The sequence below is a fragment of the Herpailurus yagouaroundi genome, unplaced genomic scaffold (assembly GCF_014898765.1).
Source record: "Herpailurus yagouaroundi ecotype Mexico unplaced genomic scaffold, PumYag 182, whole genome shotgun sequence".
Classification (NCBI taxonomy): Eukaryota; Metazoa; Chordata; class Mammalia; order Carnivora; family Felidae; genus Herpailurus; species Herpailurus yagouaroundi.
The window spans coordinates 43,234,503-43,258,628 of NW_024412413.1; the positions used below are offsets into that span (position 1 = coordinate 43,234,503).

At 37.0% G+C, this 24,126-nt stretch overlaps 3 protein-coding genes across 7 annotated transcripts in view; 1 reads left to right on the plus strand and 2 right to left on the minus strand.

Moving 5' to 3' along the window:
* Window positions 1-4,593, minus strand: part of GLIPR1L2 (GLIPR1 like 2) — a 30,603-nt gene extending 26,010 nt beyond the window's left edge. The window contains exons 1-2 of the mRNA XM_040491382.1: window positions 4,329-4,593; window positions 1,923-2,168 (exon numbers count right to left, since the gene is read on the minus strand). Coding sequence (XP_040347316.1) covers window positions 1,923-2,168; window positions 4,329-4,562 — 480 coding nt within the window. The 5' untranslated portion in view covers window positions 4,563-4,593. The remainder of the gene's footprint in view (window positions 1-1,922; window positions 2,169-4,328) is intronic.
* Window positions 4,594-5,258: 665 nt separating this feature from the next.
* The window catches only part of CAPS2 (calcyphosine 2), a 109,901-nt gene continuing 91,033 nt past the window's right edge, over window positions 5,259-24,126 (plus strand). For 3 of the 5 annotated variants that reach the window (XM_040491389.1, XM_040491390.1, XM_040491388.1), the window contains exon 1: window positions 5,259-5,508. The gene's annotated coding sequence lies outside the window, so the exon portion shown is untranslated. The remainder of the gene's footprint in view (window positions 5,509-24,126) is intronic. The other 2 variants (XM_040491386.1, XM_040491387.1) reach the window with 1 other exon arrangement.
* Window positions 19,556-24,126, minus strand: part of GLIPR1L1 (GLIPR1 like 1) — a 37,069-nt gene continuing 32,498 nt past the window's right edge. The window contains exons 5-6 of the mRNA XM_040491392.1: window positions 19,798-19,824; window positions 19,556-19,709 (exon numbers count right to left, since the gene is read on the minus strand). Of these exons, the coding sequence (XP_040347326.1) occupies window positions 19,618-19,709; window positions 19,798-19,824 (119 nt within the window). The 3' untranslated portion in view covers window positions 19,556-19,617. The remainder of the gene's footprint in view (window positions 19,710-19,797; window positions 19,825-24,126) is intronic.

Below are 24,126 nucleotides of genomic sequence, written 5' to 3' on the forward strand. Positions count from 1 at the left end.
TCCACATATGAGGGAAATCATATGATATTTATCTTTCACTGACTGATTTATTTTGCTTATCATAATATACTCTAATTCCATCCATGTTGTTGCAAATGGCAAAATTTCATTCTTTTTGATCACCGAGTAATATTCCATTGTATATATATATGCCATATCTTCTTTATCCATTCATCAGTCAATGGGCATTTGGGCTTTTTCCATACTTTGGCTATTGTTGGTAGTTGGGATGCAGGTAGAGAATTATCACAGATTTAGGGAAGCATTTCCCAAACTGTACTTGGAGAAACCTTTAATAGGTTCTACCACTGTAAACTTAGGATAAAGAGTTTGAGAAATACTGATCCAGAATGGTTTAAAGTCAAAGGAAGGCACACATGCTGAATCAATTTTCAAACTCCTGTTGAATCTGAGAGTTCTAGGTTATGGCAGATAGGAAGAGGGAAAAGGAGGAGATAACGTTTTGGAAGACTGGAAGTTGTGCATAGAAAGGAAAAAAAAAAACCAAACATCAAGATTATAAAAGGAAAGGAAAAGCTATACAAGAGTAGAGAGTAACTGAATGCAGTCAGCATTTCTCTATTCTTTTGTTGAGGAAATTCTATTATGAAATAAAATAGTCTGGGCCTGCAATGCAAAACAAATGAATAAAAGAGCAGGTTTCTATAAAAGGACAAAAGGTCTTGAATTGGAATGAAAATATGAGAACGATTAAAGATGTTCCAGAAATTCTCTGTATGACTTTAGTATTTCTAATACTTCCACACAACTTCCACATAACAAGAAAGTGTTTGGTCTTGTTAACCTCTGTGGAAGAAACAGTTTCTGGTTTCCTTTCCTTTTTGTCCCAAGTCTTAGTGGTTTTAAAAGTGTGATTCTTAAAGAAATAGTGATACATTAAAAGAATAGAGAATAGAATGTCTGCACCATTTGAAATGGAGTTAAGTAGGTAAGATAAAAGAAACAAAAATGTCTATGATACCAGAAATAAAGAGTAAAATATAACAGAGGAGTAGATCATGGAGTAGACATGATTAATTTACTGGGATTATTAAAATCATATTAAGGAGTCTGGCTTTGATATGAGTAAGACAATGGAGAACCACTATAACTTTCTAGAAGAAGAAAGAACAGTCAAACATCTTTTAAAACATGATTCATTTGATGGAACATAAAGACATGAGTTCAACATGTCTTAAAGTCATAAGATTTTAAGTTCTGCATAAAACATGACATCAGATCTTATTGATTAAAAAATAATAATCTCTTAAATCAGCTTGGAAGTTCATCTAATAATTTCTTGATTCCTGGTACAAATATTTATTGAAGACCAAAATAATGTTGTCCATGACATGTGGATAAGACAAGGTCTCTGTACTTAGTGTAGTATCATATATAAAAAGATGATTATAAATAATGTGATATGCAAAATAATAAGTGTAGAGGAAATAACAAGTAGTTTAGTATTCTTGGAGCATAAAGTGTAAATGTGGATTGTTAGACAGGAGACAGGAAAATAATGCTATTAATTGGTACTTAACATGCTTTAATCAATCAGTTATACAGCAGTATGTATACTGATCTGTGCAAAATAATCAAGTCTTTTACTTATGTTTATAGGCAATAATTTAAAAATAATTTTTATTTCCTGTTTCATCCTTTTCCAGTACGTATTGCTTTTAGAAAAGTACCTTTCATTTTTGGGTATGGAGATGAGATTTACCACATTTAAAGAAATGTTTTAACTGTATGGTTCATGTAATAGATGGAATTATAGACATTTTGAAGATCTAGGAATGATTAGAATTTTGATTCTGTTAGAAGTAACTTACCATTTGGGTTAATTTATAAAATTAAACATAATAAAAACTCAGTAGTAAAGCAATTAAGGAGTCTATTGAATTAATATAAAAATTAGATACCTGTTTATAATTAGAACAGTCACTAGAGCAACTGTCATTTTCAATATGGTACCTTTTCTTCTCTTCATACCAACTTCTGATAGCAATACTTGCGGTAAATTCATTTTCGGGGCCAATCCACATATTTTCACCAATACCATTAAATTTAGGATGAGCCATGTTTAGTTCTTCTAAATGAGGATTATGCTCACGCAAACATTTTTTCCCCCATGCTCTAGCAGTCCGTGACAAAGCTACATCCCAAGTCTGAAAAAAAAATGCAAAAATCAAAGAAAACAAAATAATAATGAGCATTTTTTGTTGTTGTTGTTCTCTAAATTATTTTCCTAGAGTTCTCATATTAGATTTAAGGAAACAATACTAACTTTGTGCTTATGGGTCTGGTTTGTGGAATTTCTATGGGGGAAAATGCTTTTGAGTTAATCATAAATGAAATAACTATTTCTTGAGGGAAAGGACTACCCATATATTTGTAATTAAAAAATCAGATTTTAAGATGATGCAAATGGTTATAATACTCTTACATGTAGTCTATTCAGAATATATACTTTTAATCTCATTCCTTTTATACATAGTAAGATAAATATTTTAAATTATTGTATAAGAACTATTTATTGAATACTGAGTATATGCAAACTATTGTAATGTGAGAAATAAAATACAAAGTCTGGCATAAATTTTCTCTTCTATATTTTATAGATAAGATTTTAACACATAGCGGTACTTGGTAAATATTATAAAAGAGGCAAATGTAAAGTTTTATGGATAGTCCCAGAAATGTAAGAAAATATCACAAGATACTGTTTCCTGGCTAGCCCTGGAAATATGCAGAAATGTGTAATTTTATCATTATTTAGAGACTCATTAAATTCAGCGGTTGATTAAGGACAAGAACAAAAACAGCACCCATAGATAAATCAGCAAAATAGTTGTAAAATCAAAATGCTTTGTACACATGTTATAGTATATCTGAAAGTAAACATTTCTGAAAACCAATACTAAGATTTCCTTAGAGTTTTCTTAATTTCATAGATTATACATAAATATAGAAAATATAGAAAATAAATCATGCCTTTAGAATACTTCCCACCCCCAACATTCCTCCCCAAAGGTAACAGTTGTTAAAAAAAATTGCTTATGCATACATTTCTCTATGTCTATATACATACACGTACAAACATATTCAAATATAAGATACAAGTGTGGATGTTTCAGGTAGGTATTGTGCGATTTTCTTTCTTTGCATTATTGTAATCATACTATACACAATATAACTGGCCTGCAACTTGGCAGTTTTCTTTTAGATTTTTCCATTTTAGCACAGCTCGATCCACCTGTTTTACAAACTTTACATTCTATTCTGTAGTATGGATAGCATATAATAAATGTTACCATTCCACTATTAATGGCCCTTTAGTTTTCCATTTGCAAATAATGCTCCAAGGACTATCCTCCTCCTGTCTTATTTTGCATACTGTTTACACATCACAAGCTTACTACATACTAGTCACTATTCTAAATGTGTTTTAAGTATCATTTCACTTAATTTTCACAATAATTCCACGAGTGATGTATTATTATTACTGTCTCTAATTCACAAAAGAAGTAAAACAAACAAACAAAAAAATTAAGTAGTTGACTTACAGCTACTTATTGCCAGTAAATTGTGGAGCCTGGATTTGAATTCAGTAAGTCTAACTCTCAACTTGAAGTTTGTAAGCATTTCGGTCATTGCTTCCCATGACTGTGCAAATAAGTTATAACACATTGCTGGTATTTACTTAATTTGGCGCAGCCCTTTAGAATAGCAATTGCTGTATATCATATAAATAAAAATATCATATCCTTCATCTATTTATCCCCTTTCTCGAATTTGTCTAAGGAACTAACCCAGAAGGAAGAAAAGACTTATGTCTAGAGAAACAGTCCTTGTGATATCATTTATCATATAAGTTGGAAGCTCCTAATTGCCTGGTCAAAGAATATTTGTCCAATAAATTTTGCAGCCATTTCTAATGACAATCACGAAGATGGGAGGCAAGAGAAACAGTTGATGAGATGTAAAATAGAAATGGGGGGCGGGGGGGGGGAGAAGCAAGAATAACATTGTTCAGGGAAGGCAAAATTAGGGCCAGGACTAGGACGAGGTTGACTGAGACATCCCCTTAGGTGAGTGCCTCTACAGATCCCAGCTCCCTGCAAAATCTTGGTAATAACTGTGTGTCACACAGTGGTTTCTATTTCTTGAGTGTAATCACTTCAAGCGTATTTTAAACCCACAGTGACGTGCAGTTCCCCGCCATCCGTAAGCCTCAGTGAAGCAGTGGCCCGGGTTTCCGAGGCCGAGCAGTGGCGTCGTGACAAGGAGGTTGTGGGGCGGTTCGGACAACCGCCTTAGAGCCTCACCATGAAGCGCAAGTTAGACCCTCCGGGGGAGACGTTGCCCCGGAGCTCATTGTGGAGGTTCACGTATTCATTGATAAAATGTACTTCCTCTTCGTGAGGCAAAAGTTTCATGTTCACACCGGAATCCGGCAGCAGTACCCAGAGTTCACACAGCCACAGCTTCAAAAGAACCCCTCCTATCCGAGGAAGCGATTGGGCGGACCGCTCGGGCGCTAAGGTCCTAGGGGCGTCCATTGTCCGCCCGCTGCAGACAGGCCAGTGCGCACGCGCCGGCCCGCCCCGGTGACCAGCCAGTCTACGTGGGCGCGCGGGCAGGCGGGTCCGCCTCTCTTGGGAGCCGAGGGAGAAGTGGGGACGGAAGAGGTGCGGGGTGGAGAAGCTACTCAGAGCTGTCTGCTGAACTAACCGAAGAGGCTTGAGTTAAATGAATGCAGGCTTTTCAGGAAACTGATGTGGCTGAATATTATCCAGAGTTGATTTCTGACACCAGATGATGTGTCATCGTTTATTAATGAGCCATCTGCATACCGATTGGCAATTGCTGGATAACGAACACGTCGGAGGAACCTTCTAATTACGCAAGGGGAAATGAGCTTTCGTCTGTGATATAGATGAAAATGCAGTTAATCTTTTTCTTCCATTCTTGTCTGTGGAGTTGGAAGTGTAGTGCAGGACGCGCCCTTTATTTTCCTCTTGGACAAACGTATTTCCTCTTTAAGGTGGACTTCCTCATTGAGATTTTCTCTCCGTGTTTTTTTTTTTTTTTTCTTTTCTTTTCTTTTCAAAAATTTATTTTGGGAGAGAGAGAGTGCTCGTGGGGTAGGGGCTCTTACAGAGAGGGGAGAGAGAGAGAGAATCCCAAGCCATCAATGTGCAGTCAGCAGGGAGCCCCATGGGGCTTGAACTCACAAATGGACATCATGACCTGAGCAGAACTGGAGTCAGGCGCTTAACCCACCGAGCCACCCAAGTGCCCCCCTCTCTCTGTGTTTTAATAATCTTTTGTGGGAACCACAGATTATATGGAAAAGTGGAAAGCTCAGCTTTTAGGGCATAGACTAGGAATCATCAAATTCTCATAAGGTTAAAGTACTTTCATTTCTCCTAACTCACACTGTATTGACAGCTTGGAATATCAGTATTCATCATCTCTGGCAAATTGTCTTGTTCACAGTAGTAGGTAAGAACTCATTTCTTGTTTTCATTTCCTTCTTTCAGACAGAATGGTTAGTGTCTTAGCAGATTTTGGCCGTGTCCCTTCACCTCCAAACATTGGCTCAAGAAAATTTGCTTTGAAGAATGTAAGTTCTAGGCACATAATAAAAGCACGTGTTTGTTTTGGGGTACACATTTGCATGTAACATATTGTGTTCAATAGCATCAAAGGGTGATATTTGAAATCGCCCACATGGGATAGAATTTTGCCACAAAGAAAGCATTTGACTGGTTGGTGAAAAAATATCTAAAAAAAGTGTGCTTTAAAAAAGTATGATGTACACAATTGAAAGCAGCAGACCTCACAAGATGGTTTCATTCATGCAATGGCTTTTAATGCTTTTAATAAATATTTAGTACCAGGCAGTGTGTTAAATAGCTGAAAAAGACCCAGACTCTGCTTCCAAATAGCCTGCAGTTTAAGAGAACTAGCAAAGTGTTAACTCTTATATCATGTGATAAAAACAAAACCAAAATGCTAATGCAGCATGTATGGGACAACTAACACCCTTTTTGAAGACCATGGAATCCTTTTTAGAGAATGTGACATCAAGAAAGTGAAGCATACCGTTGACAGAGCACATTCTGAACAAAGGCAAAAAGCATGTAAATATACCAGGAGGTCTGGAAAGGCTAACAGTGTTTTCATACGACCAGAGCCTATTTTAGGGGTGAAGGTGGCCAGTAGTAAAAGATGGAATTCCTTTATTGTGTTGGTACTGTTTACGAAAATTGCTGTATTAAAGCACAAGATACTTAATGCAATCTTAAATTAGGAAGAAATTTTAGACACTTATACTCATCCCATGTATTTGACGTGTGCTTTGACACATCATTAGTAGGTGATCATTATACCTCTGCTTAAATAATTACACTAACGAGGAAGTCACTGTCTCTTAGGTAACCCATTCTATTGAGCTGGACACCACACTCAGTAGTAAGTATTTCTTTAGGACCTCCTATGGTGTCTGAGTCCACGATAGGTATTAGAGCTACAAATGCTGAACAAGCCAAATATGTCATCTATCCACATGAAGTTTTAGTTAAAGGTGATACAGACAAGTCATCAAATAATTATAATGCAGAGTAGTAAATTCTATTTTTAGTTTATTTCAAAAAATCCTTTCTATGTGTCAGGCATTATTTTATTTTATTTTTAATTTTTTTTTATTGTCATAAAATAGACATTAACATCATCTTTACCATTTTAATCATTTTTAGTGTAAAATTCAGTGGCAGTTACATTCACAGTGTTGTATAATTGTCACTACTGTTTTCAGAAATATCTAGCTCTATTTTAAAAGCTTGGAGAATATCAACTCATTTGAATCATAAAAGCCTTAAGAAACTGACGCTATTATTATCTCTGTTTTACAGATGGAAAAACTCAGAAAAAGAGGTCAAGTAATTTGTCTAAAGTTACCCAGCCAGTAAATGGTAGAGCTAGTTTTCAGACCCAAGTGACTCAAATGGAAGTACAGAGGAAGGGCACAGGAAGGCATCTAGTTTGTGTAGAAAGAAGTTGGGTTTGAGGAGGATGTTCTGCAAATATTCAGTCTTTCAGATATGTGAATGAATTGGTCCACATCATGTATTTTATATAAGAAGTATTTTATTTTTTTATTTTTTATTTATTTTTTTATTTAGTCTTCTTTTTTTATTTTTTATTTAGTCTTCTATAAGAAGTATTTTAAATGCATTACATTCTAAATACATTTTTTCAGAAATTATAAGGTGGCATGTAATATTTGAGGATTATTTAATCATTGTTTAACATTCTATGTATTAAAATCACAGATTGTGATTACAGTATATCAGTACTGTAGGGGCCAAGGGCACACTGCCCCAAGATGGGCCACTTGGCATGAAGACTACTTTGAATTAAAAAGCAATCAAAACCCAGTAGATTCAGGAAAAGCTGTTTACCCCCTCCCCCCCGCCCAACAACTCCCTAAAGAGAATTTAGATGGAGGACCTTCTCTAGGAAGAGTTATCACTGTAGATTACTACATTATACTGTGAACTAGGTATGGTAGACAGGGCCTGTTTTTTTTTGTTTTTAAAATTTTTTTAAATGTTTATTTTTGAGAGAGAGAGAGAGAGACAAAGTTTGAGTGGGGGAGGTGCAGGGTGAGAGGGAGACACAGAATCTGAAGCAGGCTCTAGGCTCAGAGCCCGACGCGGGGCTGGAACTCATGGACGGGACCCTAAGATCATGACCTGAGCCGAAGGTGGATGCCCAACCAACTGTGCCCCCCAGGTGTCCCAAGCAGGGCCTCTTTGATCAAAGTCCTCTATGTCCCATTGTTTCTGAAAGGCCCAGCAAACATTTATCAAGCATTTACTCTTTTCCCTTTTCCTGTGAATTGCATTCCTTCTCTTTGAGATCCCAGATCTCTATTTCTTCTCCTTAGTTCAGAATGACATACATATCTCATTTTGCCTGGCTGTCTTTGGAATTCCTATGTCTGTTTGGATATCCCATACATACATAATTAAGTTTGATTTTCACCTGTTAATCTGTCTCATATCATTTTGATTCTTAGTCTGGCTAGAAGGACCATGAATAGGAAAGGAAATCTTCCTCAACAGTACCAAAAGATGTGTGTGTTTTTTCCTCAGTTCTTACAGTTTGTGACTTTTTGAACTTTGAAATTTTGGCCTATTCATCTAGCCCTCAAAGAAGTTTTAACTTTCTTAACTTTGAAAGTGGTGATATAATTTAACACATTACATTTCTTGAAGGCACTGGAATTGTTAGAGGATATTGACAGAATCATTTGTTTCTTTCCAAGCAATGTGAAAAATAAATTACCACTAAGATTTTACTAAAATTCTGCTGCAGATGTTCTTTTTGAGTACCCATTTACTTTTCAGTTGTGTCTAACAGAGATAATGCCTTTACTGGAAAAATATGAGCAATTTTAGGATATAGACTTTAAGCTTATCTCAGATAACTTTGGACTTAAGTTTTCACTTTCTGTACACTGTGCTTGAAATTTTAGGGAAATAATGCTCTAATTCTGTACTCTGATTTTGATAAGAACTAGCAAGTTTAAACATACATTTTTATGTACACCTACGGAGAATGATCATGCAGTATGGCTGAAGCTATGATGTGTGTTATTTTGTTGTCTGTAAAGATGTTACTGGAAAGACACTGTTTTTACTTTACTCTTGCTCTTTCACTTTTCTGTCACCTTCACTTGATTGATCTTTTCTATAACCCAAAAATTCAAATTATGATAATGGTGTGTGAGAAGTGTTATAAGAGAAAACCAAAATGATGGTACAAATAAAATTCAACATTTGAAATGGAAAGATGGACTTTAGTTCATGAAAATCTAAATAGGGGACAACTGAGAAAGATATTTGCTAGATAAATGTCAAAAGATTAAAATCAGCAATGTGCCATTAAGGCACATTTAAGAATCACTTAAAATTCCTAAGAAAATGAACAACACCATTAGAAAAATAGATGGAGATGAGTAGGCACTTGACAAAAACAAAACAAAAAAATGGAAACTCTAGGGGAAATATTCATGCAGCATCTATTATTTTCACATGTAGGTAAGATGTGTAAAACCAGATTCCAGGTTGAGTTTGGGTGTCAGGAATCAAAAAACAGTTTGCTTCTACCTAAAAGTCAAAGCCATAAAATTGAATATAAACCTGGTAATATTTACATTAAATTTTGACTCCTAAATTTATATAACTTCTGTATTCTTGAGGTCAATATTGATTTAGAGTGGTTAAATGTATGCAATAACTCCTAGGAATCCTTGACCAAAGGACAGCATTCCTCATGCTGTCTTAATAACTCTCAAAAAGTGTATTTGTAAGTCTGAATGCAGTTAAAAAATATGTTTAAATCTACTAGTAGTTCAAGAAATGAAAACTGGGGCAGCGGGGTAGCTCAGTCAGTTAAGCGTCCGACTCTTGGTTTCAGCTCAGGTCATGGTTTTAAGGTTTGTGGGATGGAGCCCCACATTGGGGTCCACACTGATGAGCCTGCTTGGGATTCTCTTTCTCCCTCTCTCTCTGCACTTCCCCCTCTCATGCTCTCTCACTTTCTCAAAATAAAGAAACATAAAACAAAGAAATGAAAATAGCATCTACCTCACAGGATTATTGAGAGGATTATGTAATTGTTATATGTGAAGCATTTAATGCTTGGCACATTGTAAACATTACTTAGTACTAGGTACTATTATTATTAAGTTAATATTATTAATAAATACTATCTCATTTTTATTTACATTGACAAGGACTAAAATTAATTTTTAACAGCATGGTGTCAGACATGTTATGCATTTTTAATACATATTTATTAAAATATTTTCATAAGGAACAAATCTAATATGTACAACTCCATGTGAGTTCCTGGTGCTTTTTGGACAGGGGACATTGGCAAAGTGGTGCATGTCTTTCCTAAGGAGAAATGGATATTCTACAGGGAGTGATGATTATGGGATTTGTTTATTTCTTTTGTTGCAATGTATGAACCTGGGTAGATTTAATTACAGAATATATTACCTGGTTTTAACTAAGCTAGCCATTACAAAATGGTCACATGTTTTGCTGAAAGGAAACTGAAGACTGATTATAGTTGTAAAGATACAAGCAAGCAAACAGTATCAGTTGTTTGATTATTATTATATTCCTGGCATAATCATCTCTTTAGCATTAATTAAAAAAATTTTTTTTCACAATTATTCATTTTTTTTCCAATATATGAAGTTTATTGTCAAATTGGTTTCCATACAACACCCAGTGCTCATCCCAAAAGGTGCCCTCCTCAATACCCATCACCCACCCACTCCTCCCTCCCACCCCCCCATCAACCCTCAGTTTGTTCTCAGTTTTTAAGAGTCTCTTATGCTTTGGCTCTCTTTCACTCTAACCTCTTTTTTTTTTCTTCCCCTCCCCCATGGGTTTCTGTTAAGTTTCTCAGGATCCACATAAGAGTGAAACCATATGGTATCTGTCTTTCTCTGTATGGCTTATTTCACTTAGCATCACACTCTCCAGTTCCATCCATATTGCTACAAAGGGCCATATTTCATTCTTTCTCATTGCCACGTAGTACTCCATTGTGTATATAAACCACAGTTTCTTTATCCATTCATTAGTTGATGGACATTTAGGCTCTTTCCATAATTTGGCTATTGTTGAGAGTGCTGCTATAAACATTGGGGCACAAGTGCCCCTATGCATGAGTACTTCTGTATCCCTTGGATAAATTCCTAGCAGTGCTATTGCTGGGTCATAGGGTAGGTCTATTTTTAATTTTTTGAGGAACCTGCACACTGTTTTCCAGAGTGGCTGCACCAATTTGCATTCCCACCAACAGTGCAAGAGGGTTTCCATTTCTCCACATCCTCTCCAGCATCTATAGTCTCCTGATTTGTTCATTTTGGCCACTCTGACTGGTGTGAGGTGATATCTGAGTGTGGTTTTGATTTGTATTTCCCTGATACAGAGCGATGTTGAGCATCTTTTCATGTGCCTGTTGGCCATCCGGATGTCTTCTTTAGAGAAGTGTCTATTCATGTTTTCTGCCCATTTCTTCACTGGGTTATTTGTTTTTCGGGTGTGGAGTTTGGTGAGCTCTTTATAGATTTTGCATACTAGCCGTTTGTCCAATATGTCATTGGCAAATATCTTTTCCCATTCCGTTGGTTGCCTTTTAGTTTTGTTGGTTGTTTCCTTTCCTGTGCAGAAGCTTTTTATCTTCATAAGGTCCCAGTAGTTCATTTTTGCTTTTAATTCCCTTGCCTTTGGGGATGTGTCAAGTAAGAAATTGCTACGGCTGAGGTCAGAGAGGTCTTCTCCTGCTTTCTCCTCTAGGGTTTTGATGGTTTCCTGTCACACATTGAGGTCCTTTATCCATTTTGAGTTTATTTTTGTGAATGGTGTGAGAAAGTGGTCTAGTTTCAATCTTCTGCATGTTGCTGTCCAGTTCTGCTGGCACCATTTGTTAAAGAGACGGTCTTTTTTCCATTGGATATTCTTTCCTGCTTTGTCAAAGATTAGTTGGCCATACGTTTGTGGGTCTAGTTCTGGGCTTTCTATTCTATTCCATTGGTCTATATGTCTGTTTTTGTGCCAATACCATGCTGTCTTGATGATTACAGCTTTGTAATAGAGGCTAAAGTCTGGGATTGTGATGCCTCCTGCTTTGGTATTCTTCAAAATTACTTTGGCTATTCGGGGCCTTTTGTGTTTCCATATGAATTTTAGGATTGCTTGTTCTAGTTTCGAGAAGAATGCTGGTGCAATTTTGATTGGGATTGCATTGAATGTGTAGATAGCTTTGGGTAGTATTGACATTTTGACAATATTTATTCATTCAATCCATGAGGATGGAATGTTTTTCCATTTCTTTATATCTTCTTCAATTACCTTCATAAGCTTTCTATAGTTTTCAGCATACAGATCTTTTACATCTTTGGTTAGATTTATTCCTTGGTATTTTATGCTTCTTGGTGCAATTGTGAATGGGATCAGTTTCTTTGTCTTTCTGTTGCTTCATTATTAGTGTATAAGAATGCAACTGATTTCTGTACATTGATTTTGTATCCTGCAACTTTGCTAAATTCATGTATCAGTTCTAGCAGACTTTTGGTGGAGTCTATCGGATTTTCCATGTATAATATCATGTCATCTGCAAAAAGCGAAAGCTTGACTTCATCTTTGCCAATTTTGATGCCTTTGATTTCCTTTTGTTGTCTGATTGCTGATGCTAGAACTTCCAACACTATGTTAAACAACAGCGGTGAGAGTGGACATCCCTGTCGTGTTCCTGATCTCAGGGAAAAAGCTCTCAGTTTTTCCCCATTGAGGATGATGTTAGCTATGGGCTTTTCATAAATGGCTTTGATGATCTTTAAGTATGTTCTTTGTATCCCGACATTCTCGAGGGTTTTTCTTAAAAAAGGTTGCTGAATTTTGTCAAAGGCCTTTTCTGCATCGATTGACAGGATCATATGGTTCTTCTCTTTTCTTTTATTAATGTGATGTATCACATTGATTGATTTGCGAATGTTGAACCAGCCCTGCATCCCAGGAATGAATCCCACTTGATCATGGTGAATAATTCTTTTTATATGCTGTTGAATTCGATTTGCTAGTATCTTATTGAGAATTTTTGCATCCATATTCATCAGGGATATTGGCCTGTAGTTCTCTTTTTTTACTGGGTCTCTGGTTTAGGAATCAAAGTAATACTGACTTCATAGAATGAGTCTGAAAGTTTTCCTTCCCTTTCTTTTTTTTTGGGATAGCTTGAGAAGGATAGGTATTATCTCTGCTTTAAACGTCTGGTAGAACTCCCCTGGGAAGCCATCTGGTCCTGGACTCTTATTTGTTGGGAGATTTTTGATAACTGATTCAATTTCTTCGCTGGTTATGGGTCTGTTCAAGCTTTCTATTTCCTCCTGATTGAGTTTTGGAAGCATGTGGGTGTTTAGGAATTTGTTCATTTCTTCCAGGTTATCCAGTGTGTTGGCATATAATTTTTCATAGTATTCCCTGATAATTGCTTGTATCTCTGAGGGATTGGTTGTAATAATTACATTTTCATTCATGCTTTTATCTATTTGGGACATCTCCCTTTTCTTTTTGAGAAGCCTGGCTAGAGGTTTATCAATTTTGTTTATTTTTTAAAAAAACCAACTCTTGGTTTCGTTGATCTGCTCTACAGTTTTTTTAGATTCTATATTGTTTATTTCTGCTCTGATCTTTATGATTTCTCTTCTTCTGCTGGATTTAGGCTGTCTTTGCTGTTCTGCTTCTATTTCCTTTAGGTGTGCTGTTAGATTTTGTATTTGGGATTTTTCTTGTTTCTTGAGATAGGCCTGGATTACAATGTATTTTCCTCTCAGGACTGCCTTTGCTGCATCCCAAAGTGTTTGGATTGTTGTATTTTCATTTTCGTTTGTTTCCAATTATTTTTTAAATTCTTCTCTAATTGCCTGGTTGACCCATTCATTCTTTAGTAGGGTGTTCTTTAACCTCCATGCTTTTGGAGGTTTTCCAGATTTTTTCCTGTGGTTGATTTCAAGCTTCATAGCATTGTGGTCTGAAAGTATGCATGGTATGATCTCACTTCTTGTATACTTATGAAGGGCTGTTTTGACCCAGTATGTGATCTATCTTAGAGAATGTTCCATGTGCACTTGAGAAGAAAGTATATTATGTTGCTTTGGGATGCAGAGTTTAAATATATCTGTCAAGTCCATCTGATCCAATGTATCATTCAGGGCCCTTGTTTCTTTATTGACCGTGTGTCTAGAAGATCTATCCATTGTTGTACGTGGAGTGTTAAAGTCCCCTGCAGTTACCACATTCTTATCAATAAGGTTGCTTATGTTTGTGAATAATTGTTTTATATATTTGGGGGCTCCTGTATTCGGCACATAGACATTTATAATTGTTAGCTCTTCCTGATGGGTAGACCCTGTGATTATTATATAATGCCCTTCTTCATCTCTTGTTACAGCCTTTAATTTAAAGTCTAGTTTGTCTGATATAAATATGGCTACTCCAGCTTTCTTTTGACTTCCAGTGGCTATTCCAGTGGATAAATAGTTCTCCATCCCCTCACTCTCAATCTAAAGGTGTCCTCAGGTCTAAAATGAGTCTCTTGTAGACAGCAAATAGATGGGTCTTGTTTTTTTATCCATTCTGATACCCTATGTCTTTCGGTTGGCGCATTTAGTCCATTTACATTCAGTGTTATTATAGAAAGATATGGGTTTAGAGTCATTGTGATGTCTGTGGGTTTCATGCTTGTAGCGATGTCTCTGGTACTTTGTCTCTCAGGATCCCCCTTAGGATCTCTTGTAGGGCTGGTTTAGTGGTGACAAATTCCTTCAGTTTTTGTTTGTTTGGGAAGACCTTTATCTCTCCTTCTATTCTAAATGACAGACTTGCTGGATAAAGGATTCTCAGCTGCATATTTTTTCTGTTCATCAAAGATCTCCTGCCATTCCTTTCTGGCCTGCCAAGTTTCAGTAGAGAGATCGGCCACAAGTCTTATAGGTCTCCCTTTATATGTTACAGCACGTTTTTCTCTAGCTGCTTTCAGAATTTTCTCTTTATCCTTGTATTTTGCCAGTTTCACTATGATATGTCATGCAGAAGATCGATTCAAGTTACGTCTGAAGGGAGTTCTCTGTGCCTCTTGGATTTCAATGCCTTTTTCCTTCCCCAGTTCAGGGAAGTTCTCAGCTATTATTTCTTCAAGTACCCCTTCAGCACCTTTCCCTCTCTCTTCCTCCGGTGGAATACCAATTATGCATATATTATTTCTCTTTAGTGCATCACTTAGTTCTCTAATTTTCCCCTCATACTCCTGGATTTTTTTTTATCTTTTTCTCAACTTCTTCTTTTTCCATAATTTTATCTTCTAGTTCACCTATTCTTTCCTCTGCCTCTTCAATCCGAGCTGTAGTTGTCTCCATTTTATTTTGCAGCTCATTGATAGCATTTTTTAGCTCCTCCTGGCTGTTCCTTAGTCCCTTGATCTCTGTAGCAAGAGATTCTCTACTGTCCTTTATACTGTTTTCAAGCCCCGTGATTAATTTTATGAGTATTATTCTAAATTCACTTTCTGTTATATTGTTTAAATCATTTTTGATCATTTCATTAGCTGTTGTTATTTCCTGGACGTTTCTGAGGGGAATTCTTTCATTTCGTTATTCTGGATAGTCCCTGGTGTGGTGCGGGATTGCGGGACACTTCCCCTGTGCTGTCTTGAATAACTTGCGTTGGTAGGGGAGGCCGCAGTCAGACCTGATGTCTGACCCCAGCCCACCACTGGGGCCACAGTCAGACTGGTGTGTGCCTTCTCTTCCCCTCTCCTGGGGCGGGATTCACTATGGGGTGGCGTGGCCTGTCTGGGCTACTTGCGCACTGCCAGGCTTGTGGTGCTGGGGATCTGGCGTATTAGCTGGGGTGTATCGGCAGCGTGCACAGGGGCAGGAGGGGCAGATTCAGCTCACTTTTCCTTCGGAGATCTGCTTAGGGAGGGGCCCTGTGGCACCGGGAGGGAGTCAGACCCGCCGGAGGGATGGATCTACAGAAGCAGAGTGTTGGGTGTTTGCGCGGTGCAAGCAAGTTCCCTGGCAGGAACTGGTTCCCTTTGGGATTTTGGCTGGGGGATGGGTGAGGGAGATGGCACTGGCGAGAACCTTTGTTCTCCGCCAAGCTGCGCTCTGTCGTCCGGGGCTCAACAACTCTCCCTCCTGTTGTCCTCCAGCCCTCCTGTTCTCGGAGTAGAGCTGTTAGCTTATAACCTTCCAGATGTTAAGTCCCCCTTGCTGTCGGAACACACTCTGTCCGGCCCCTCCGCTTTTGCAAGCCAGACTCGGGGGCTCTGCCTGGCTGGCGGGCCGCCCCTCCGCCCCAGCTCCCTTCCGCCAGTCAGTGTAGCGTGCACCGCCTCTCTGCCCTTCCTACCCTCTTCCGTGGGCCTCTCTTCTGCGCTTGGCTCTGGAGACTCCATTCTGCTAATCCTCTGGCGGTTTTCTGGGTTATTTAGGCAGGTGTAGGTGGAATCTAAGTGATCAGCAGGACGTGTGCAGTGAGCCTAGCGTCCTCCTATGCTGCCATCTTCCCAGGATCCAACATTTATTCATTTTTGAGAGACAAGAGAGAGACAGAGCATGAGGAAGAGAGGGAGACACAGAATCTGAAGCAGGCTCCAGCTCCTAGCTGTCAGCACAGAGGCCTACACGGGGCTCTAACTCACAAACTGCGAGATCATGAACTGAGCTGAAGTTGGTTGCTCAACTGACTGAGCCACCCTGGCACCCCTCTTTAGCATTAATTTTTAATTCATTATTATGTCATCCTTTTCAGGTTCAATTATTGTGTATTTTAAGATATATATTGCTTTATTATAAAAATACATATGATGCATGTAATTAAATGATACATATATACTTTTTTTTTAAAGTAGGCTCCATGCCCAATGTGCAGCTTGAACTCATGACCCTGAGATCAAGAGTTGGATGCTCCACAAACTGAGCCACCCAGGCTCCCCAATACATTTTTACTTTGATTCAAGTTTAGGGTTGCCAACTTCCTGGTTTGTTAGGGAATTCCCTGGGTTTAGTGTGTTTTTCTGTCCTGGAGAACTCCTCAGTCTTAGGCAAATATATATATATATATATATATATATATATATATATATATATAATATTTTTTTTTTTCTCAGAAGGATGCATAATCAAAAAACTATAGAGACTACTGTTTAAACCATTTGTTCATGATTGTTTCCAAGGGGTAAGGATGGAATAAACCTGGCCCAACTAAGACTGATGAGTGTGATCACTTTACCTCTAAGTGATTAGCCAAATTTGTTTAAAATCAAACATAGCCTAGTAGAACAAGAGGATCCCCAGAAAAAAATACACTGTTTAAATCCTAAGTTAACTGCCTTAAGTAATTTGAAAAGGCCAAACCCAGAGGAGTTTGTCTTGTAGTTGCAAACTGAGTGAAATAGGAGGGTTATTTAAGGTCACAAAAGATCCTGCTCAGAGTAAAAGAACTGCTGTGATGTCAGGCCTCCCAAGATACCCTATGAAGAGTCTGTGGTTGTGATCATAAGGAATAGAAGAAACAATTCCTTGACCGAGAATTTTTTCTTCTTGCCAATGAAGGAAAGCCCCACTAAGTAAGACAGTGTGTACTCCATTTACCCAGCCTCAATGTAGATAGAGAACTCTGCCAATAGAGACCCCCTTTTCTGAGAAATCCCACTACTTACAAGTTCCTATAGCAGAGCCAACTTAATGTTCTGACAAATATTTCTTCAAAATCAGTGAATATGATTCTATAAAAATTCATTTTTTTATGTGTTCTGTAGAATTTAAGTTAATCTGATTTAAGGAAACAAGATTTTGGATGAATAAGGTATCTGCAGAGGTAAGGAGGTTATTATATTAAAAATCAGAGGATAGTTTTAATTATTTATGAGAAAGTTCAATTAAAAAAATCCATGAGGGGGGCGCCTGGGTGGCTCAGTTGTTTAAGCACCTGACTCTTGATAATGGCTTAGGCCATGATCTCATGGTTCGTGGGATCTGTGCTGTTAGCACAGAGCCTGCTTGGGATTCTCTCTCTTCCTCTCTCTCTCTGCTCTTCCCCTGCTTACTCTTTATCTCTTTCTCAAAATAAATAAACGTTTAAAAAATCCATGAATGCAACATAATAATAATACAACAGATAGTTAAGTGTATGTGTATGTGTCAGTTTACCTTTAGTGTATTTCAAACTGCAAGTTAATTAATTATGGATTTGAATCTTAACAATGCAATAGTTAAACAAATAGCAATAGTTTACTAAAAAGATAATGATTCATTTAATAGTTTACTAAAAAGATAATGATAATTCATTTTTTTATTTGATAATTTATTTTCAAACACATGATGTCAAATAGCAGTGTGATGGATAATTTTATGTGCCAGTGTGGTTAGACTATGGTGGCAAGTGTTTGGTGAAACACTAGTCTAGCTATTTTTATAAAGGTATTTTTTAGATGTGATTAACTTTACAATCAGTTGGCTTTAAGTAAAGCAGATTACCCTCCATAATGCGAGTGGGCTGTATCCAATCAGTTGAAGGCCTTTAGAGCAAAGACTGAGATTTCCAAAAGAATGAATTCTGCTTTTAGATTGCAACATAGGAATCTGCCTAATTTCCCAGACTTCAGGCTCAAGACTGCAACAGCAACTCTTACTTGCCCTGCCAGCTTGTCCTACAGATTTCAGAATTGCTAGCTACCCCAATTGTGTAAGCCAATTTCTTAAAACCTCCTCTCTCTTGGTCTTCCCTGTTGGTTCTGTTTTTCTGGAGAACCCTGACTAATACAAACAGATTTGAAATATAAGATCACTTTGCTTTTTTTTTTTTTTTTAAAGAATAGCAACAATCATCCAGCTATATGGAGATTCTTAGGTATTTGGCAATATAAACAACTATTAGTCATGTTAAAAATACATTTCAAAATGGTTTTTAATACCTATAGCTGAGGAAAGTCAGTGGTTGCTTTAGCTGAGAAGAAAAAGATCTAGATAGTTTAGTCCACAGGAGTGAACAATTCAACATAACTGATTTGTAAAACCGAATTAATTGAATAATTTTTTTTTGTCTTCAGACAAAAGAAATGCTGCAATTGATTAATTCTTTGGTTTGTAGAAGTGTTAACTGTATACTACAGTTGTATAGATTTAAAAAGGTATATTATTTTATACAGGACACATTTTAAAATAAAATCTCTAAGGGCTTAAAATTTAATCAATTTCCCTTTTAGTTTAATCTGTTCTCATCCATTTCCCTAACTATTGATTATGCCCATAATATGACATTATACACTATCTGATACTTTCCTTAATAACATTTTGTTTCTGAATAATGTTCATGGTATTCTTAAAGATAACTACTGGTGTATGAGGAAAATATCTAATATCTGAAATGTTCTTTAAGTCTACTGTAACTAAAATGACAATCTAGAAAATTAGAGAATGGAACTTTTTTGGTCCAATGTAAAATTGTAATTTTTATTTTTTATTTTTATTTTTTGTTTTCTGAATATAATTGGTTGTCACATTGGCTTACATACAACATCCAGTGCTCATCCCAACAAGTGCCCTCCTCAATGCCCATCACCCATTTTCCCTCTTCCCCACCCCCCATCCACCCTTAATTTGTTCTTTGTATTTAATAGTCGCTTGTGGTTTGCCTCCCTCACTCTCTGTTTGTATCCATTTTTTTCCCCTTCGCTTCCCCATAGTCTTCTGTTAAGTTTCTCAAGATCCACATATAAGTGAAACATATATCTGTCCTTCTCTGAGTGACTTATTTCACTCAGCATAATTAAAAAAAAAATTTTTTTTTATTGTAACCCTTCTATACTACAATACGCTTTTGTTAAAATCAGACATTAAACTCAGATAACAGACAAAAGTGTAGAAATTTTAAGAATTAAACTGATGAGAGTTACATTTAGCCATAAACTATTCGTTTATTGTCATGTCTGAGAATTTTTCTTGTATGTAAATGATGATTAAAATAGTCTCAGAAGAACAGAAACTAGGCACAATGAATTACATGATATCTGCTGAGGTGCCTTCCCTTGTGGACTCCAATTTGGATATTCTGTCAATAAAACACAACAGTTAAAAGCTCCATTTAGTTTCAAGGGGAGGAAGTAATTGAATCAATATTGAAATAGTTTGATACGTACTTTCAGGCTTATCAAGTTCTTTATTACCTAAGATAGAAAAATATTAGAGAATTAAAGACATTCACTTGCTTTTCTGGCCTTTTAAATAAGATAATAAACTTAGGAAACTTAGTTTAGCTTTAAACTTAGTTTAACTTAAGAAAATGAAAGCTTCCTCCCCCAATCCCACAGTGGTTAAAAATCTATATGGTATCCCTGCCAGCAGTCATGTCAACAGATATTTCTAGAGCAGCTCTCATGTTGAAGGCAAAAAAGCCTAAACTCAACAAAACTATATAAAGGAGTTAACTTTACTTGTGGCACTCTGCCATGGCCTTTATTCCCTGAAAAAGAATGTAATTCTTTCATGTTGACTTTTTAGTACCCAGAGCCCTCCATTAAATATTTCATTCCTTTCTGGTGTGGTTCTTGTTCCAAAATTTGTTCTATGTCTTTCCCTCATCATTTTTTCTTTTCCCTGTCTTTAACAAGATCCTGCATTTTTTAGGAATTCATTTGTTATTTTTTATTCATTCATTCACTTTTTCAGTGTCTACTATGTATCAAACATAATTATAGGCTTTGGGTATAAATAGTTATCAGGAAAAAATAAAGTTTCCTGGGGCGCCTGGGTGGCGCAGTCGGTTAAGCGTCCGACTTCAGCCAGGTCACGATCTCGCGGTCCGTGAGTTCGAGCCCCGCGTCGGGCTCTGGGCTGATGGCTCGGAGCCTGGAGCCTGTTTCCGATTCTGTGTCTCCCTCTCTCTCTGCCCCTCCCCCGTTCATGCTCTGACTCTCTCTGTCCCAAAAATAAATAAACGTTGAAAAAAAAAATTTAAAAAAAAAAATAAAGTTTCCTTACAGAAAAGTAAGGGGAGAAAAATCTATCATCAATTTTAAAATAAATAAATAAAAATGAATAAAATTTATCATTGCAGAGAGTGATTAGTGCTATGACAAACACAAACTAGGTTAAATGATAGAAAATAATGAGGCCTTAACTATAATAGTAGACAAAGTTTATTGAGAACTTCTTTAACTTGGGGACAAATCACTCACCTTCTGAGTTAAGCCATCTGACTCTAAGACCTATACACTTAGCCCTTATGCTATATCTCCTCCCGTCTCTCAAAAAGGAAGTCAGCAAAACTAAAAATTGAGTTTATATAAACACTGATCAACATAAACAGAAAAGGCACAAATCAAAAATCATAGGCTTTAAACAAGTGGAAACCAGAGCAAAGATGTTAATTCTTTCCCAATGTATCTATAGATTCAATGTAATTCCAACCAAAATTTCAAGGTCTTCTGTGGAATTGATAAGCTTATCCTAACATTAATTTGCAAGAGCAGAGGTCCAAGAAGAGCCAAGTAATTTCTGAATAATTTAGAAAAGAAACAAGTTGGGAAAACACCTCCTACCAGGCAGCAAATATTAACATAGACTTTGAAGCTGTGTGGTGCTCTCTTGGAGACCCATTGTTAATAACTGCTGGAATCTTGGGATGTAGAAATGTATGACAGACAAAAGTCCTTATTAAGCACAACTAGAAAATCCAGATAAAGTACAACAAGAAAGTGTTTAAGAGCCTCAGAGATTTCCTAAAGCAACAAAGACTGGAAGGTCAAGATTTTAGAGCTGTAGATCCACGGAGAGATGGGCTGGTGTTATGAAAGCCGTTTTTTTCTCTGGAGCCATTTGTTCATTTGAGGCATAGGTATAGAACTAAAAATCTGGGCTTTGCCCAGGCAGAGGTTGATGTTTGGGAAATAGAACCAGCAGAGCTTTTGTTAGTCTTGTAAGACCAGAGAGAGAAAATTGGAGAATTGAGTAGTTCAAGATCCAGGTGAAAGGTAAAGGTGGAGGAGAGGAAATGAGCCAAAGAGATGGCCATTTTGTACTCAAACTATTTGTTTAATTTGGAAGCTATGAGGGGCAGGAGGCTAAAATCCTAGGGTGAAATTCTCTGGAAAGCAAAGCAGATTTTTCAGTAATTTCAGAGTGCTAAAGCAATAAGCATTGGAATTCAGAACCCATTAGGAAAAGGCAACATTGAACACGCCAGTGTCTCAGTGGAAAGTCCTAGAAGTCTACACTCTTAGAACAGGGCCAAACCCTTACATGAATTCTAAGCCAGCATTGACTAAGTTGTGTTTGGATTAAGGTGAACAACCCCGACTCTTTCTGTTCAGCAGAGGAAAAGGAGAACTCTACATTTTTGTTTTACACATTTTGTTAGATGTTTAAAAGAAACTTAATAGGCGTACACCAAGTGTTTTTGTAATGTACTGCTGTGAAGCAAACTTCCCGAAATAAAGAGCTTAAAACAATAACAATTTGTTATTGTTTCTTACAATTATCTGGATTGGCTGGCTCTGGCAGGCAATTATTCTGCTCCATATAATGTCATCGGGACTCAAAGACATAGCTGCCTATAGCTGGAGTGCAACCGGGGTTGAAACAGAAAGATGACCTGTCCTCTTCCAAGGCTTTTCTCAGTGTGACCTCTCCAGCAGGAGAGGACGAATTTCTGGAAATGCTGGGAGCGTCCATCAGAACAAAAACCTAAGTTGCCAAGTCTCCTCTAAAGGGTAGGCCCAGAACTGGCACAACATCAAGGCCTTATTCAAGGGGAGGAGAAATAGTCTCTACTTTTTTGGGAAGAGTGGCATATGTATAAGGAGGGGAGGAATCATTATTGGCCATCTTTAAAGACAATTCACCACACCAACAAACAGAGTATATTACCAAAACCAAGAGAAAACAAAACAATCTTGGAACTAGAAACAGAACCACAGGTGATCCAGATGCTGGAGATTTCAGAAAGAGGATGGAGTATTTGAGGGTGGTGTTCACGGAGCTTAGTGTTTCAAAGGGAGGATAACAAAAAATGGTAGGGGAGAAAAGGAAGAGCCAGAACGATCATGCCTGGGCTTGTTGATCTTGGAAGACAGTCATATTTTTCTCTAATTGGAGTAAGAAGAAATTGAGGAATTTTAAGAAAAGTGATTTGGGGGCGCCTGGGTCCCTCAGTCGGTTAAGCATCCAACTTCGGCTCAGATCATGATCTCACAGTTCATGGGTTCGAGCCCCACATCGGGCTCTGTGCTGACAGCTCAGAGCCCAGAGCCTGTTTCAGATTCTGTGTCTCCCTCTTTCTATGCCCCTCCCCAACTCATGTTCTGTCTCCCTCTGTCTCAAAAATAAATAAACATTAAAAAAAAATCAGAAAAAAGTGATTTGATCTCGATTTTCTGTAAAACAATTTGGAGAAGAGGAGAAGTTGGAAACTACTAGTTCAGGTGAGAAATAACAGTGGCCTAGATACTGGACAGGAAGGAGAAGTAAAAAAAAAAAAGAGAGAGAAAGTGCCAAATTATGGAAAGAGTCCAAATGTCCATCTACTGATGAATGGATAAAGAAGATGTGGTATATGTATATACATATATATGTGTGTGTGTATATATATATATATGTACATATATATATGTATGTGTGTGTATATATATATATATATACACACACACATACATACACGTACACACATATATGTATACGTATATACATATATATACATATATATATTTATATACACATATATAATGGAATATTACTCAGGGATCAAAAAGAATGAAATCTTGCCATTTGCAACAACATGGATGGAACTGGAATGTATTATGCTAAGTGAAAAAAGTCAGTCACAGAAAGGTAAATATCATATGATTTCACTCATATGTGGAACTTAAGAAACAAAACAGATGCACATAGGGGAAGGGAAGGGAAAATAAGATAAAAACAGAGAGGGAAGCAAACCATAAGAGACTCTTAAATACAAAGAACAAACTGAGGCTTGCTGGCCGGGTGTTGAGTGGGAGGTGGGATAAATGGGTGATGGGCATTGAGGAGGGCACTTGTTGGGAAGAACACTGGGTGTTAAATATGTAACGGATGAATCACTAAATACTACTCCTGAAACCATTATTACACAATACATTAACTAACTTGAATTTAAATGAAATTTGAAAAAGAAGAGCGATACATATCATTGTTATTTTTATGCCCTTTTAATTAAAAAATATTAATTTTCAAATAGGAGATATATAATCAATTTATGTTTTAAACTGCTTTGAATGAAATTTAAAATTAGAGGGGCCATACTTCCGACTCATTGTTTAACTGAAGTATAATATGAATATGGAAGTATGCATACCTCATAAACGGAAAGATTGATAAATTATTACAAAGTGAACAGATGTAGATCACCATAGCATAGGTGTAGAAAGTCATTCTTGCATCCTCTTCTACTCAACTAACTCCTCTTTCCTCTCTAAAGGTAACTATATCCTGAC